General features: G+C 41.4%; 1 protein-coding gene across 3 annotated transcripts in view; it reads left to right on the forward strand.

The window, feature by feature from the left end:
- LOC137527130 (vascular endothelial growth factor receptor kdr-like) overlaps window positions 1-18,814 on the forward strand; it is a 318,768-nt gene that overhangs the window by 102,038 nt on the left and 197,916 nt on the right. For all 3 annotated transcript variants that reach the window (XM_068247550.1, XM_068247553.1, XM_068247551.1), the window contains one exon: window positions 18,148-18,304. In XM_068247550.1, coding sequence (XP_068103651.1) covers window positions 18,148-18,304 — 157 coding nt within the window. The remainder of the gene's footprint in view (window positions 1-18,147; window positions 18,305-18,814) is intronic.

Genomic DNA, 18,814 nt, shown 5'->3' on the forward strand with positions numbered 1-18,814 from the left:
TCTTACACTGTTTAAAATATCAGTTTAATTGAGTATTTGCTTTGTTTCTGTTTAGAAGTCAGTAAAAGCGCTATAGAAATGTTATTGTATTGTATTGCATTATTATTATTATCTGTATAGTGCTGTGCGTTCCAATAATGAAGAAGAACAAAGTATTTTGCCATTAAAGAAAGAGATGTATGCTGGTAAATGGTGATGGTGCCTCAGCATATTTCCCTGTAGTGAAGTGGTACAAGGAGTTTGTGGCAGTCATTGTGTTACATACTGACAGCATGCTTTCTGAATATATTACTATTGCTGTATAATCGGTTTACTAATACCCGTACTTGTCATTACACTGTTTGCTTTCATGACACAGCTGTTTGATGTAAGCACTCTGTGAGACATACACATTATGTAGCCAAAGGTATCATTTCTGAAAACACTTATAGGAAAATGGGATTAAAAATAATGCCCAAACATTTAAGCATCATAACAGACATATTCCACCCAGGAGGATTACTAATGTGTTGTGCAGGAGGCCACTCCAAATGTTTGCTCCCTAGTCATTGAGTCTGTTTTGACAGGACTTATACACTATAATTCTTCTGACAGTGACAGACTCTTGAACTTGTGTTACTGTTTCAAATTGTTTAATTACAGTTCAGGCATGTTTCTTTGAGGCGGCTGAGCAAGGTCTGTTGAAATTGGCAGGCTGTCCTGAGAAGGATTTTACGCTGAGTGATTACAAAGTTTGTGCTCTGCTGCTGGTTAAATTAGACACAGTACATTAAGTGAAACACATGCATGGTAGCGGCCATAGCACAGCAAAATAAGCAGCAGAAAAATGTTAGTACTGTACTGTAGTGGTGCTTGCAATGGGTGAATTATGATTACAGTAAATTTTGCGTAATTTTTCACAATTGGTTATTGCAATTACATTACGTACAGCATACTACATTTGTAAATCGTAATAATGCCTGTAATTACGTAATTATGTGTAATTCTTGTTCAATGCGTAAACATATTTGCATGTATCCACCAGTGTGCTGCGCAAGCGGGGCTTTTACCGGTAGTTGAATATTCAATGCGAAAAATGCATTCGCATACAAAAAAATTAAAGTTCGCCAGCCAGTATACTGCACACAGACGGCTATTATTTAAACATTAAATGCGAAAAATGCATTTGAAATAAAAAAAAAAATGTTGCGTTCATCGGGCAGTATACTGCACATGCACAACTATTTTAATATTCAATGCGAAAAATCAGTTTGTATGCGTAAAAACGCTCTCTATTATATCACGGTTAGTTATTATGTTTCCATGCAAAAATTGTTACAATGCGTAATTGTACATTACGATGCATAATTACGCATAGGCGTAAATTCTGCCCACCACTACTGTACTATATATCTTTGTAGTGTAGTGGCTTTATTTAAATATAATAATGGCCTAAACCATAATATCATCATTGTTCGTATTGCAATCATCATAATCATTAACAACCTATCATTATTAATTGCCAACACACTATGCAGCATTGCATAGCAGAACAGTTAGTAGTGCAGATTACTAATGCAAGACCATAAAAACATAACACAGAGGAGGAGGAGAACCCTTCTCCATCAGGCATACAATAAAATAGGTTACAGAAAATACAGTACATTAAGCCCCATCTACACCGTGGGACATTGCAGCGATCCGGCGGCTCGATTAGCCGCCGGATCGCCTCTTCCTCGTGCCCGCTCGCCGCGCGTGCGCCGCATTCGATTCCCTACTCGTGCCCGACGGCGCCGCTTATCTCCCGCACGATTCCCTGCCATTGTCCCCTCGCGGGGATCGAGCAGGGAATCGGCGGTGCGGAGATCCGTCCTGTCGGATCTTATCAATCGAACCGCATCAGCGGCTCGATTGATAAGGAGCATCGCGGCCGCATCTACTCGTGTAGATGCGGCTTAAGGAAGATGCTAGGACTGGAGATGTTGACAGTTAGTCATTTGTTGGCGACTGGTTAGGTTAAAAAGAAGGATGTAGCGAATCCAGCAGCAACATGCATTAAACATTGCAGCTCTTTATTGAAAAAGTTAAAAAGACAACATGTTAGAGATAACCACAGGCCAGCAACAGCCCACTGTTTCGAAACAGCAGGCTTTCACATTCAACAACTTCATACAACTATCTCTGACATATTACCTTTTTAACTTTTTCATTTCAGAGCTGCACTTTATAGTACATAGTGCTACTGGATTCTCTTTGCATTGCTGCTTACATGGTGCTGCTGGATTAGCTATACATTTCTGCTCTCCTTAGGGTAGAAGAGTCATTCTAGCTTAGCAGATGTGAAGATCTCTATTTTGGAGTGCTGGTCAAAACTTTGTTGCTTGCCTTATACAGTTAGCATATGTATGAAACGTTTTCATTAGGTAGACTGTTGGCTGGAGTAAGTGGATGGCCTGCATCAGGGGCGTAACAATAGACCATGCAAGGGATGCAGCTGCAGGGGGCCCAGGAGCCACAGGGGCCCCCTGTCCTGAGAGACTGGTGGCAAGGAGAGAAAAAACTTTCTGCTCTCTGCGCAACTGTTCTAATAACTGCATCTGCTCAGCCATTGATAAGGAATCATACAAAATTTTGCAGACAAAGATTTGTAGACAGTCCCTATTCAGCATTGAGCAGGGTCTTGTGTACAGGGCTGCTGTACCCCGAGCCTTTCTACCCCTGCCCAAGTGCTATGTGATCTAGTGATGCTTAAGGAGTCTGGGCACAGAAAGAAAGCACTTTCTGCTCTCTGCACAATTGTTCTAATGACTGGTGGGGGTGGGGTTTGGCGGGAGGGGACCCCATTCAAAGTTTCGCAGGGGGGCCCAGTGATTTCTAGTTACTCCCCTGCTCTGCATGTATGTGTCTGGGGATTTACTTCATATTAGTATAATAAAGATGTTGCATAGTAATGAGGGGTGTCTGGTTGATAGAAATAGGCGCTCCCAGTCTGTATGTGCAGCTGCATATTACACAGTACTGTAGAAGCAGGCAGGTCATGTAAAATGCATCATCTTTTCCTGTGTCCATAAAATTATTTTCTTTAAACTTCCTACCTGAAGTAAGATCGTTCATTACCCAGGTTTACCTATTGCATACAACATTGGGAGTCTCCTCCCTTTCTGTGTAAGTTGCACAGTAAGAGTGGTGAAATGTGTAGAATAGAGAGATATACGATTGGACATACATTTGAATAGATGCTGCAATTCTACTGTAAGTTAGAAATATAAGTTTGGCAAGTACAAAAACGTAGCCCTTAGTTGTCTAGTGCTGCGTGAAAGAATGTGCCTCAGCAATGTGTCAATGTGTGTGTGCATTGTAGTACAACCATATGTCCTGCGTGGCTTATTTCCTGTGATTAAACTTCCAGATAGGTGGAAATCGCGCTGCTCACTGTCTCCTGAGTATCGGCTCCCGCTTAGATTGTATTCCTCTTACAAGGAAGATAGAATGGCCAGTCTGACAGTCCCAGTTCTTACAAGGAAATGATAGAGTCTTGTGGAGACATTCAGACGGCTTCCTGTGTATAAAGGAAACCTGGGAAGGGGAGTGCACTGCAAAGAGTAAATATAGAACATCCGAATCCAAAACCAAGATGACAAACACTACCTGAAACCAGGAAAAAAACTAACTGTTCATTAACAGTTACACTGAAAAAACATATGTACTGCTGAAGAGCACTAATAACATATAGAGGTCTTATAATGTACATGTGAACAGCCCAGCGCAGAAATTTCCATCCATTTTCTAGATTATATTACAATTGACAAATCAGATGTAGAAAGGAAGACAGTGGCGATTCATCCCCTCCTGGAATGCAGTGAAATAAAGGTATATGCTGTAACCTTATACTTTTTTGTTTTTTACTTTCAGCACAGGAAACTACAATTTTTCAGTATATAGGAATCAGTCTGATGGAGGCTTCATAGCCGAAAGCTTACTCCCTTTCTTCTAAGTTAGTCAATAAATGGTATCATCCTGATTGAAAAGTTGTAGCACAGGGGTAAAGTTAATGCACCCTTAACCTCTCCAAAAGATCCCCGATCACAGCTGTGGCCACGGGCTTCTGTGCATGAGTGAACATGTCTGCGCGCCTCTCTCGATCGAGCTCCTGACATCGTTTACCTTTGTGCAAATTAAGTCTTTGTGGAGTGTGCAAGCGCAGAATGCTCCTGGCCACTGGAGCACTATTGAGAGAGGCATGCAGACACGTCCACGCATGTGCAGAAGTTTGCAGAAACAGCTTTGGTCGGGATGTGGATTTGATTGATTTCGGAGGGGCTAGCGGTGCACTGGAGGGCAGCAGAACTGCAGTGAGGGACCATATAGACTGCTAGGGCCTGCAATCAGTTAAGTGAAGCTTAACGTTTCCCCTTCAATTTGGATGTCCTTTAAAGATTAGCGGATTGGTGGCTGTGCAGCTGCTTTGCAGCATCTACAGTGACAATCCAAGCAGTCCAAAGATACTACCTTGCTTGCTGCTGTAAGTGCAAATGACTGAAATAAACTCTTAACTAATTCAATAACCTTTCAGCATTCTCCTCTGTATTCTATGGCTAGCAAGGGTTTCAGATGTTTCCTTCAGATGTTCTGAATGTAAGAACATAATCTGTGTAAGTGATAATGTTTTCGCTGGAAATATATAAATCTTGCAGGATGGAAATATTTCGAGACTCTATATTTTGCTAAATTCACTTCCTTCGGCACTGCAGTATCCTAAGTAGACATTATCTGTTCTGTTTTATTGTTCCTCTCCTTCACTAAATCTTAGCTAAACATGCAGGGCAGTAATATAGGCAGTAAAATACTTTAATACCTAAACTGAGCCTTAGGAAATCCTCTTAATCCTGCAAATATATACAAGAATTTTCTATGTGTATTCATGCAGCCCTAGAGCTAGTAAGTGCTGTCTTCATGGCGTAACACAGGCCAGTAACGATTACAGATCCACGTGTGCCATGTGATGATCTCCTGTACTAAAGTCAGAATACAGCAGAAGTATGTACAATTCCTGCCACAGGTTTGGCTGCTTCCAGCTGACTGTTGTGCTACATACAGACATTAAATATTTTCAGAGCCGATTCTAGAATTTTTGCTTCCTGAGGCAAACTTGTGATGACGTAACCCCCCCCCCCCCCCACCCCCGATTTGGAATGATCGCACAGCACCCAACGATTTACTCTGCTTTATTTAAAATTCTCAGTCAGTAATGGAGCATATGCAACAACTTGACACATGACATGCTGCAGCTCATCACAATAACACACTGGTTGGATGGCCTCGAGTCTGTGACAAACAAACTGCTCACCCTCAGCCAGTCAGCTGTCCTCCACTCCTCCTCAGTCACGACAGCAGTGCCACCTACTGCAGTGCAGGTCAAATGAAACCCTGCTGTTCTCCTGCCCTCCTCACTCATTGTCAGACTCCTCACACAGCACAACAAGCTTCTTTTTCCCAATGATGACCTCTTCACCTCGGTTGCTCTACTCTCCTTCTCCTTCAACTCTGACTGCATGCTGTAAGTGTAAACACAGTACAAACATGCCGTCCTTGTAATCTCTGTGCCTGATGCAAGTGTTTCACCGTGCTTCATGAAAGAACTGGCCCTGAATATTTCTCTACCAAAAACAATGGTCATGGATCATTTCTGGTAGCAGTGTAATAATGACCACTGTACATACATTATGATTGACTCCCAGTTGAGAAGTGTGTTCTGCTCTATGGAAAGAGACTAGTGGTAATCCACTGCAGGAAATTCAAAGGAAGTTCCTGTAATTACAACAATTGAAAGAGAGATGCATGCAGCAGTATAAGTAATGGAAGGAGGCCAGTGATGTTGAGGGACACCTGTACACCCCTTAGTGTAAATACTATTTCCTCTTCAATCTTAACATAACCCATTAATGCTAAATATACAATTGCCTCTCGAATCAAGTATATTTCCACAGAGTGCTAAAAACATACCCTCCACCCTCCTTCCCAAACCTAGCATATTCCCCTTGACATATACTTAATACTACTCACTCCCCAAAGCCTATTATTCCAAAGAACGTAAAAGTAGCCGCTCACAAATAAGAGAAAGCCACCTGAAAATACTGACGTCCACAAGTCAGATGACAAAGCCAAGGACAAGATCTCCATTCTGGAAAGATGCCATATAAAATATCATGGTGTTATTACAGACTGGAATGTCTAAACTCAGTACAGGCAACTGTGTGGTCTTCTGACCACTTCAGCATGGCTGTCTGCTCAGCTTAACGCTGGGAGCTTCATTCTTTTAAATAAAGTGTCCACAAAACATTAAGAACAGCCACTTTAATGTAACATGGTGTACATCCAGGGGCATTTTTACATTGCTGGAGCCTTTATAAGTTTAATTCCACCTTCCCTGTTGACTACAATGCAGTCAGTGGAATTTCTACAGAATTTTGACCCGAGTTTGCTCATCCCCTATCTTAATTCACCAAACCTGTTCTTAACCCCTTTTCTGTTGGAATCCTATCTACCCTTAAGGTCCCTTTCACACATGTGGCTTTGAGGTACTCTCCCCCCACCATTCCTCCACTGTAATGGTCACAGTGGACATTAGTCTGTATGACAAATGCTACAGTACCACAGATGTGGTGTGATTGAAGTTCTCCAGGTACTGCAGGATAACGCAGAGGCTGCAGTGCGTTACCCTCCAAATCCTGGAAGTAAACCAGAAGTCATGTGTTCATTTTTTTTTGTTTTTTAATATTGTAATGTTGGCTGTAGCGTGCAGTGTGGCTTTCCAAAGCCGTGTAGTGCAGCTGACAGTGGATGATCGCACCACCATAGCGTGCAACCGGCCTAATAAGGAATACCTGAACTCCTTTAAAATTAAAAAAATAGATACTTACCTCAGTAGAGAGAAGCCTCTGAATAGTCCAGAGGCTTCCCTGATCTTCTTATGCCCCTCTGTGCCTGTCCTGTGACCCCTTGAATATATTTAAATATATTGTCAAGTACGGTGCTGCCACACTCCCATGTGCAATCCCGGTCGCGCTGTGCAGACGCAGAGTACAGCCTGCACCTATGGGGCCACTCATGCACAGCTTTTTCCTCTGTGCAGGAGTGCCTTTGTGCTACTGTGCAGGCGTGAACCCTATTGGTGCTTGCACAGTGCAATCGAGCTCATATACTGGGGGGGGGGGAGTGCAGCCGTAAAAAGAAAGACGGTCTCAGCTGGCAGTGGAGGGGTCTATAAGGATCTGGGAAGTCTCTGGGACATCCAGAGCCTTCCTTCTACTGACATATTTTCTTTCTTTCTTTTTTTATGACTTCAGATTTGCTTAAAAGAACGACCTTTTCTTGAATTCCGGGGCCATAGGCAATTCACTTTTTTCACCTGAGTTTTCTCCTTGGCGATAGTTTCATACTTTCTCAATTAGACACATTTTAAACCACCAGCAATCAAGACAATAGTCAAAATAATTTCCATAGTACTTCTTCTCATAGTTTTTGGTGCTTTTTCAATTGCAAAATGCGTAAAAAAAATATTTCAAAGAGAAGATGAAAAATTATCTCCTAGGAGAAAACTAAAGGTTAAAATATACCTTTCAAAATTTTGACTGTCCCAGGGGCATGTTGGGCCCTAGGGGCACAGTTTTTTGTGTGTTATTCAGCTCCCATACAAACAGATCTTAAACTATTGAACTTGTTACCTAATCCCTGCAACTCAGATGCATTTTTCTCAGTCATGCAGGATTTTTACAAATTCTAATTACAGGTATGTATCAGGTGAGAGTTAGGCCACAGTTTAACTGCAGAGACGCTGTGATTTAGCGCCTTGGATTCTTAACCCTTAATGTGAGAAAAAAATGAACACAGCTAAGTTTCGATGAGGATTGGAACTTTTCATACACATGTTTATTTAACTCACTAACAGGTATATTCTCTGAATTGCAATGAAATGTATGTTTTGCAGAAAGTGCATGTACATTTTATTGGGCATTACACAAACTAAATAATGTGTATATTACACACTTTAAACTACTTACAGTGGGTTGCAAAAGTATTCGGCCCCCTTGAATTTTTACACATTTTGTCACATTACTGCCACAAACATGCATCAATTTTATTGGAATTCAACATGAAAGACCAATACAAAGTGGTGTACATGTGAGAAGTGGATCGAAAATCATACATCATTCCAAACATTTTTTACAAATAAATAACTGCAAAGTGGAGTGTGCGTAATTATTCGGCCCCCTAAGTCAATACTTTGTAGAACCACCTTTTGCTGCAATTACAGCTGCCAGTCTTTTAGGGTATGTCTCTACCAGCTTTGCACATCTGGAGACTGAAATCCTTGCCCATTCTTCTTTGCAAAACAGCTCCAGCTCAGTCAGATTAGATGGATAGCGTTTGTGAACAGCAGTTTTCAGATCTTGCCACAGATTTTCGATTGGATTTAGATCTGGACTTTGACTGGGCCATTCTAACACATAGATATGTTTTGTTTTAAACCATTCCATTGTTGCCCTAACTTTATGTTTAGGGTCATTGTCCTGCTGGAAGGTGAACCTCCGCCCCAGTCTCAAGTCTTTTGCAGTCTCCAAGAGGTTTTCTTCCAAGTTTGCCCTGTATTTGGCTCCATCCATGTTCCCATCAACTCAGGGCCGGTTTAAGCAACAATGGGGCCCCAGGGCAAAATAAACCTGGGGGGCCCCCCCAACATATACCCCGGAACAAAAATCGGCATTAGGGGACCTTTTTTGCAGCTGGTATAGTCAGGGTGTGAAGTCCCAATCGGTCGGAGCTCCACATTCTGGCTATCCCAGCCTGCATGGGGGACAAGGGGTTAAAAAGTTTCAGGAGGGGGGACCCCACAATTTTTTTTTTTAATTCCCACACTCTAAACATAAAAAAAAAAAAAAAAAATTGGGAAAATAGGAAAACATGCCAGGGATCTTCATACAGCCATATTGCGGCTGTGTAGCGATCCCTGGCCAAAGCGCTGCGGCTGCGTATAGACCCCCTGGAAACCCCGTCAGGAAATTTATTGCGCTTTCGTTTGATGCATGTAAAATTACACTACCGTTAGGTTTGCTACTAAAAGTGACATTTACCGCATTTAAAAGTATACTTTTTTCCTTCGAAACTTTAAAATCGATTTTCTCAAAAACTATAGGGTCTTTTTTAAAAATTGTTTTTTCCTCTTATTCCTAATGATCTCCTTAACATACCCTGCAAATGTAGGGTTTCTAGCATTTATGGTGGATTTGCTATTAACCATTAAAGTCGGCAGGTTTTTAAATGTGTTTTTTTTTTCCTTTGAAACTTTAAAATTGATTTTCTCAAAAACTATAAGGCCGATTTTGAAATTTTTTTTTTCCTCTTGTAGCCACTGGGGGCCCCTACAAGCTCTGGGGCCCTGGGGCAGCTGCCTCCTTTGCCTTAATGGTAGCGCCAGCCCTGCATCAACTCTGACCAGCTTCCCTGTCCCTGCTGAAGAGATGGACCCCCCGAGCATGATGCTGCCACCACCGTATTTGACAGTGGAGATGGTGTGTTCAGAGTGATGTGCAGTGTTAGTTTTCTGCCACACATAGCGTTTTGCATTTTGGCCAAAAAGTTTCATTTTGGTCTCATCTGACCAGAGCACCTTCTTCCACATGGTTGCTGTGTCCCCCACATAGCTTGTGGCAAACTGCAAACGGGACTTCTTATGCTTTCTGTTAACAATGCCTTTCTTCTTGCCACTCTTCCATAAAGGCCAACTTTGTACAGTGCATGACTAATAGTTGTCCTATGGACAGAGTCTCCCACCTGAGCTGTAGAGACACCTCTCTGCAGCTCGTCCAGAGTCACCATGGGCCTCTTGACTGCATTTATGATCCGCACTCTCCTTGTTCGGCCTGTGAGTTTAGGTGGATGGCCTTGTCTTGGTAGGTTTACAGTTGTGCCATACTCCTTCCATTTCTGAATGATCGCTTGAACAGTGCTCCGTGGGATGATCAAGGCTTTGGAAATCTTTTTGTAGCCTAAGCCTGCTTTAAATTACTCAATAACTTGATCCCTGACCTGTCTTGGACCTGTCTTGTGTGTTCTTTGGACTTTACGGTGTTGTTGCTCCCAATATTTTCTTAGACAACCTCTGAGGCCCTCACAGAGCAGCTGTATTTGTACTGACATTAGATTACACACAGGTGCACTCTATTTAGTCATTAGCACTCATCAGGCAATGTCTATAGGCAACTGACTGCACTCAGATCAAAGGGGGCCAAATAATTATGCACACACCACTTTGCAGTTATTTATTTGTAAAAAATGTTTGGAATCATGTATGATTTTCGTTCCACTTCTCATGTGTACACCACTTTGTGTTGGTCTTTCATGTGGAATTCCAATAAAACGGATTCATGTTTGTGACAGTAATATGACAAAATGTGGAAAACTTCAAGGGGGCCGAATACTTTTGCAACCCACTGTACATTGTGCACTTCTTGTGGAACAAGCATTACACTACATGCGCTGTGTATATTATACAAGTTATGAAAACAATATAACATGCTTTATGCAGTTTGTGTAACATGCACTAAAATGTACCTGTGCCGTTTGCACACATAAATTTCACAGCTTTTCCGTGAATACACCGCTATGTCACTTTAATCTATTCACCTATTCCTGAAACTGCCTCTTGCCTAACCTCCTAAATATACCTACCTTAAAGAGACTCCGTAACAAAAATTGCATCCTGTTTTTTATCATCCTACAAGTTCCAAAAGCTATTCTAATGTGTTCTGGCTTACTGCAGCACGTTCTACTATCACCGTCTCTGTAATAAATCAACTTAACTCTCTCTTGTCAGACTTGTCAGCCTGTGTCTGGAAGGCTGCCAAGTTCTTCAGTGTTGTGGTTCTGTGATGCATCTCCCCCCTCCAGGCCCCTCTCTGCACACTGCCTGTGTATTATTCAGATTAGGGCAGCTTCTCTCTTCTCTGTTATCTTTTACAAGCTGGATAAATCCTCCTCTGAGCTGGCTGGGCTTTCACATACTGAGGAATTACATAGAGGCAGAGCTGTCTGCACTCTGCAGGAAGAAACAGCCTGACACTTCAGTGGAAGATAGCTGCAGGGGGAGAGAAACACACAAATGATCTCTTGAGATTCAAAAGGAAGGGTGTATACAGCCTGCTTGTGTATGAATGTATTTTGTATGTGTGGACATACTGTACATCAACCTACTTCCTGTTTTGGTGGCCATTTTGCTTGTTTATAAACAAACTTTTTAAAACTGTTTTTAACCACTTTTAATGCGGCGAGGGGCGGCGAAATTGTGACAGAGGGTAATAGGAGATGTCCCCTAACGCACTGGTATGTTTACTTTTGTGCAATTTTAACAATACAGATTCTCTTTAACAGATTACAATACAGCAATTATACTCTGATTCAGAGCCGGGACAAGGTCCTCCAGCACCCAAGGCTGAGACACCAAAGTGCGCCCCTCCATCCCTCCCACCCCAGCCGTCACACACTGATTGCTATTAGACTAAGAGGCGCCACAGGGCCCACAACCTCCCCAACACCTTAATATCTAGTTATCTGGCTTGCAGTCACTGCCATGTATCCCCTTTTCTTATTTCTTTCTGCTTCAAACACAATTAGGAATGACAGTTGAATGAATTCTGCGCCCCCTCCTACACTGTGCCCTGAGGCTGGAGCCTCTCCAGCCTATGCCTCGGCCCGGCCCTGCTCTGATTCCAAATTTGGATGAGAACCCTATAACAGGTGCACAAGGCTTAGCATTAACCTAACCTAATAGTAAGGCCTCTATCAGACAGACAGACGGCTGAACAGCACTGCAAGAAAAACCTTTATGTCATGTCCGAGCATGAACACACTCAGATGTGACTCAGTATGGTGGCTGCCTGTCCACCCCCTGTGCTGTGCGCTAAGAAGTACCCGGCCGGACCGGCCGTTGCAGGGTAGCAGCTTACAGGTGGTGAATCCATAGCCTTCAGCCTCCCCTGTAAAATAACACAACACTCCACTAATGATAAGCTGACCCGACCTTCTGACCAGTGAAAATAGTGATACATATCTGATTAGCTTCAAGACTGATGCATCTGTCACTGCAGGGCTTGTGCTCTGCAGACAAGTTACATCAAGGGAGTCTTCATTTTTTAGTTTTTTTTTTCAAGGCAGTGGGTATAGGATTTCTACATATGAAAGAGGAACTGTAGTGAAAATAACACCATTAATAAAACTACTCATTCTTTACAATATATTTTTTTTAGATTATTTAGTCAGTGTTTGCCCATTGTAAAATATTTGCTCCCCCTGATTTACATTCAGAAATGTATCACTGGTGGTGACATCTTTAATTCTGCCAGGTGATCTGTACAGAATGTTCATTTACTGAGCATTCTGCGCACAGATGGAAATATTGCTTGCTTAGCAGTTGGAAAAAGCCATTATTTCCCACAATGCAACAAGATTCACAGACAGCAAACTGTCAGGACCATGGTCATGGCACCACACTGTGGGAGGGGTTTCACCACAATATCTGCCACACAGAACCCCCTGATGATGTATTCGAGAAAACATAAAGATTTCCTGTGGGAAAGGGAGTATCAGCTAATGATTGTTATCCTTCCGAGTCCCTCCATCGAGCAGCAGCGACCTTCTGCAAAGCTGGCCGGTTGCAGCCAGTTGGCTGCTACTGCGTATGCCTCGCTGAATAGAATGCTCTCACTCATGCGTTGTAGCAATTTTCACATACAGCTCATGCGCTGAACGCTCCCAGCATCAGACGCGTGGTGAGGAGGCGCGTTGCTGGCCAGCTTTGTGGGGTCGCTGCTGCTGGCCACAGGGACTCGGAAGGGTGCTGTGGGCGCAGGAAAACTCCAGGGGGCTGCAAGAAGCCCCAGGTAAGTTAAACTGTTTTTTTTTTTTTATACACTTTAGATTTCCTTTAACGGTCCTCTTTAAGTACAGTACAGTGACTAAATGGGCTTAATGTATGGAGTAGTTTGCAATTAGCGAGGCTGCTGTTTAGCTTTTAATTAACATGATAGGATGTGGTCACTAAACTGCATTAAGACGGACCTAAACCAAACATTTTTTTTATTCAAAATATTTAGTTGCACCACTCTGACACATACAAAGATAAATAAACACTCCTTCAAGCCTATGAGCATTTCAGTGCATGCTTTTCATCCTTCTCTTTACATAACTAGGGTTATACAGGTGGCAGCCATTACCAATTCCTCCTTTGCCGGACACCACCTACTCCACCAGTTTGCCGGATTCTGTCCCGGCAATATGAAAGGAAGGGAGGGGTTCCTCCAATAGATGTAAAATATTTTATATTTGTCATTATGCAGCTAAAAAAAGGCTGCTATTTATTATTATAATTTAGAAAATAGATTTTATTTCTGGAAACTTGTATTTTTAATTTGGGTCCACTTTAAGCAGGGTAATATGCGTAAAGTCTCAGTCATGGTGAGTAGAGAGTAATAATACATAGCATGTAATGTACTGCATTCTGCTCTACTCATTGTGTGATGAGACTTTACACACTTTATTCTGCTTAATAAAGCTTCGTGAATACACCCCGATCAAACTACAGGCATGTTATACATATTTTCTAATTTCATATTTATCTTGTTCAAGCATATTCTAGCTACATGGACATAAAGCATAGGATACTATCAACAGACTGGCCTGAAAAGGTATCATGTTGTGTCTGAGTGCAGTCTAGTGATGTGAGTACAGTGCTGCAGATTGATGTATGAGACTGATTACAGATGCCGTCATGATAGCCTTTGCTCCTATGGGAGGAACTGTGTGTTTGCTCTGGATGCATGATAAACACCTGCCTCTCATTCAGTACTATGTACCGGTATACGTTCTTGCTGAATGACATATATAGCAAGGAGGATATATGGAATCAATTAGTGTAATATGGAATGGGAGAGAGACTAAAAAATGTTACTCAGAGGCCGTTAATTTTCTGTATAACAAAAAAAATCTCAGTTATTTCAGTTATGCTTAAGAAAAAAAAAATCACACTTGGTTGGCTGTCAAAAGTGTTTAAACGGACCTTGTAGTTGATCTCTGTACTCCTAATTCATGGTAAATCTGTAATCTACCCAGACATACTGGCCCATATGCAATTCACTTTTTCTCCTGAGTTTTCTCCTAGGAGATAATTTTTCATCTTCAATTTAAACTTTTTAGCCCTTTGCAATGGAAAAAGGACCAAAAAGTAGGCTAAAAAGCACTGTCAAAATTATTTTAAGTATTTGTTTGCTTGCTTTTATTTACAAGTTGTGAAAATATCACCTACGAGTAAACTCAGGTGAAAAAGTGAATTGCATATGGCCCACTATTTCCCCAAGGCTTTCTCCTGATTCTACTAGTGGCTGGAAAGTGTAGTGGTTAAGGGCTCTGCCTTGGATATAGGAGACCCGGGGCCATATGCAATTGACTTTTTCACCTGAGTTTTCTCCAAGGAGATAATTTTTCATCTTCGATTTTAAATAACATTCCAGCACTTTTCAACTAAAAAAGTAGCAAAAAGTAGGTGAGAAAGTACTATCAAAATTATTTTGAGTATTTGTTTGCTTGCTGGTGGCTTAAAATGCATTTTATTGACAAATTTAAAAATATCTCCTAGGAGAAAACTCAGGTGAAAAAGTGAATTGCATATGGCCCCAGGGCTCATATGCAATTACATTTTTCTCCTCAGTTTTCTCCTAGGTAATATTTTCAAAATATTGCAATAAAATGCCTTTTAAACCACCAGCAAGCAAGAAAATACTCAAAATAATGTTGACAGTACTTTTTCACCTACTTTTTGATACATTTTAAATTGCAAAGTGCTGTAAAGTTACTTTAATTAGAAGATGAAAAATTATCTCCTAGGAGAGAACTGAGGAGTAAAATGTAATTGCATATGGGCCCTGGATTCAAATCTTATCTCTTCGTTTTCAGTAAGCCAGCACCATTAAGTAGTTCTTGGGCAAGACTCCTTAAAGGATACCACAACTGACGTGTGGCATAATGAGATAGACATGGGTATGTACAGTGCCTAGCACACAAATAACTATGCTGTGTTCCTTTTTTTCTTTCTCTGCCTGAAAGAGGTAAATATCAGGTATGTAAGTGGCTGACTCAGTCCTGACTCAGACAGGAAGTGACTACAGTGTGACCATCACTGATAAGAATTTCTCCCTTTTTTATCTCTTTCTTGCTCTTAGAAGCCATTTTCTTCTAGGAAAGTGTTTTATAGTTGGAATTTCTTATCAGTGAAGGTCACACTGTAGTCACTTCCTGTCTGAGTCAGGACTGAGTCAGCCACTTACATACCTGATATTTACCTCTTTCAGGCAGAGAAAGAAAAAAAGGAACACAGCATAGTTATTTGTGTGCTAGCCACTGTACATACCCATGTCTATCTCATTATGCCACATGTCAGTTGTGGTATCCTTTAACACTACTACTGCCTACTGAGTGTGGCTGCAAATACTGTGAATCGGGCAGAAGAAAAGTGCTTTACAAATATTGGAATTATTATTAGAGTCTAGTCAGTTATCAAAGCTGAATCATATTCCCACTACAAACTCTACATTTGGTTTACAGGCCAGTAGTTATGCAGCCAGTGGTTGGTAAGGAGTTTGGCTGGCCTGAGAGGGTTATTACTTGTGCCTGTCATAGGGTTGACATGGATCGTCTAGGAGGAGGTGACTGCACTTCTAACCAGGCAGTAGTACATTCAGTGAACTACCAGGATCAATAGAGCCCCAATGAGAGGAACTGGTAATGGTAATGCTGTATAATATGCAAGCTTAGTGTCTTGGGGGTTGTTGCAGTTCAGGATCACTTTAAGAGGAGCTGTGCCATAAGATAGTAAATTAGTAATAGGGAAAAATTAAATCAAGACATTGTAATTGTAAAATGAGAAGGTCAAAAATAGAGGCTAGATCAAGAAATGATTGATAGTTGCCATGTAATTTGTTTTATGTTAACTGGTAAAAATTACTGTAAGTAAATTATTGATTGTGCAATTGCAATAGTTTATACGCATCTGAAAAAAGATTTTATTTTTTTTTAATAAATCCTATGTATGTTTTGTATTATTTTGGTATCATTGCTGCAAGGGAGTAGGGACTACAGTTGCTTCTATATGATCTATATTACCCTGGTAAAGGTTGCAAACCTAATATCAGACCATCTTGGCCAGGTCTGCTGGATCACACAGACTCTCTTCACTTTGTAAATTAGGACCTATATGTTCAAAATTACTTTATTTTACAACGTAGAGCTATAAATGTTGTTACTTCTATAGGATTTGCTGGTCTGCTTCCTTGATCTGATGCTTTAAGAGACTCTGTAACAAAATTTTCAGCCTTATTTCTTCTATCCTATAAGTTCCTATACCTGTTCTAATGTGGTCTGTCTTACTGCAGCCTTTCCTAGTTGCACAGTGGCTGTATTATCTCTGTTATATAATCTAATCTTCTTTCCTCTGATGGCTTTGTCGGGCTCAGGCACTCAGGCAGGAATGTGCTGCTCTGTTTGTAATAGTATAGAAGCTATACACACCCTCTCCACACCCCCTGCCGGCTCTGTGTGAGTCACAGACTGAGCTCCTCTCAACCTATCACACTCTGGTTATCAGCCATGTGTTTTGTTTGTAAACACTGCCTAAAACTGGCAATTACAAGCCAGGATCGCAGCAGGGAGTGGCAGAAACAACACAGAGGGGCCCAGGAGAACATAATGAAAAGAATGGTATGCAATTTATTGTAAGAATTTTAGAGTACAGATACTTTTTAAAGAGAACCTGAACTGAAAATAAAAAATCAAAATAACCATACACATGTCATACTTACCTCCTGTGAATTCTTCTCCTCAATCTCTTTCTCCTCTCCTGCGTCCCGTTTGTCCACTGTGATCAATGGAATTCTTCGTCCTCCATTTTAAAAAATGGGCGTTACCCCATAACAGCTTCCTGGACAGAACACTGTTAAACTGTAATATCACCCACTTGAGCCATAGGGAAAAATGGACATTACCTTGCACATTCAATTGTAACTGACAGCTGCTGATATATAACTGACAGCAACTGGTATATTTCAGTTCTAACAAAATATTGTCAGAACTGGAAGGCATCACTGTAAGAAGAAAATGGTGAGCTTCTGAGAGGAAGTGACGGTGAAGTTAGTATGTAATATTCATTTGCAGCTATGTCATGTGTTTATTTTAAATAATTTTGCTCCCTTCAGGTTCCCTTTAAAGCTTGATTACAGGAAAAAATGGCATATCCTGTGAGCTGCTTATCTACTCTGTCCAGTCGGCAGGCTGGGGGTGGAGCTTTGCCCACTCTGGCAGCACTGCATAACCACCTGGTTACTTTGCATGGCCAACTTCTCTAAATTAAAGGACTGACTGGTTAGAATTAATAAGCAGTTTGGCAGGTAGGATGTTTTGCATATGCTACATAGCATGTGTGTACTTGGAAGTCTTAGTATTATTACCAATGTTTGTGCTATGTGTGATTTAAAAAGATCACTGCTAACAGAAGTATGATCACTTATGTATTCCTCTTGCTGTTCAATTCTGTGCAGTAGAAAATCATTTTGTAGGTCTTATTTTCTTTGTCCACTAGAGGCCAGTGCACTACCTGACACATTTCTTACAGCATTATTCTCACCAATCACATTTTGGTTTGCATGTAAATGCCATGTCTTGTGACCATGTGAGATAGACAGATAGATAGATAGATTGATCGATAGATAGATAGACTCATTGGGCTTGATTTACAAAGCAGTGCTAATGCATAGCACGACCGTGCTATGCATTTAGCACACAATGTGACGCGCATGAAGGTTTGCGCATGAAAAGATTTACGTGTGCAAGCAGTCGAAGGTTTGTTGCGCGGTAATGCGTGCACTTTGCCGAGTTAGCACATGCACGTAACCGCGCACTAACCTTTACGCGCACAAACCTTTGCGCGTGTCACATTGCGTGCTAAATGCATAGCACGGTAGTGCTATAGCACTGCTTTGTGAATCAAGCCCATACATATATAATATTAAGACTATTGATTTGGAGGTGGATGGATTTCAATCATGCTGTTGTGTTTTTTTGTTTCAGTACACTAAGTCTGAAGTCATCCATCCTGGAATGGAATGGGATCCAAAGATTGGATTTACAGTATCGTCACCTGATCACAGCTTTCATCAGATCGTGCGGTGTGTCACTACCGTGAAGGGGAGGCAGTACCACACGTTATTCTGGAAGCAGCAGAGAGGTAAACGCCAGCATCTCAGGATCACATCATGCTTACAGTTAGGACCTTTTCGCACAACAAAATGTCTTTCCGCAATAGTTCTTTCCTGAGCACTTGCTGTTTGAGTTGCGCTCCGATTCCTTTAAATGAGGCTCAAAAGTCATTTAACCAAAAATGAAGCATGCAGTACATTTGCTAAGTGCATAGAATCAAATTGCACTAGTCAGGAGTTTACATTACCACGCCAGCATCCTTGATAGTGACACACAGGTGTTGTAAAAGAGGCCTTACCACAAATTCATTACTCATCTGAGGTGTCACTGAAGGCTGTTTTCACACTAATCTTCACTTTTGTTAAAGAGGAACTTAAACTTGAATTTCCTACCAATCAGTAGCTGATACCCCCTTTCCCATTAGAAATCTTTACCAATTCTCAAACAGATCATCAGTGATGGAGGTGCCCAATGCAAAAGGAATTATGTTTCTATTGACGTCCAATCGCTTGCCTCTACAGAAGAGAAGGACATCAGT

The sequence above is a fragment of the Hyperolius riggenbachi genome, chromosome 8 (assembly GCF_040937935.1).
Source record: "Hyperolius riggenbachi isolate aHypRig1 chromosome 8, aHypRig1.pri, whole genome shotgun sequence".
Lineage (NCBI taxonomy): Eukaryota > Metazoa > Chordata > Amphibia > Anura > Hyperoliidae > Hyperolius > Hyperolius riggenbachi.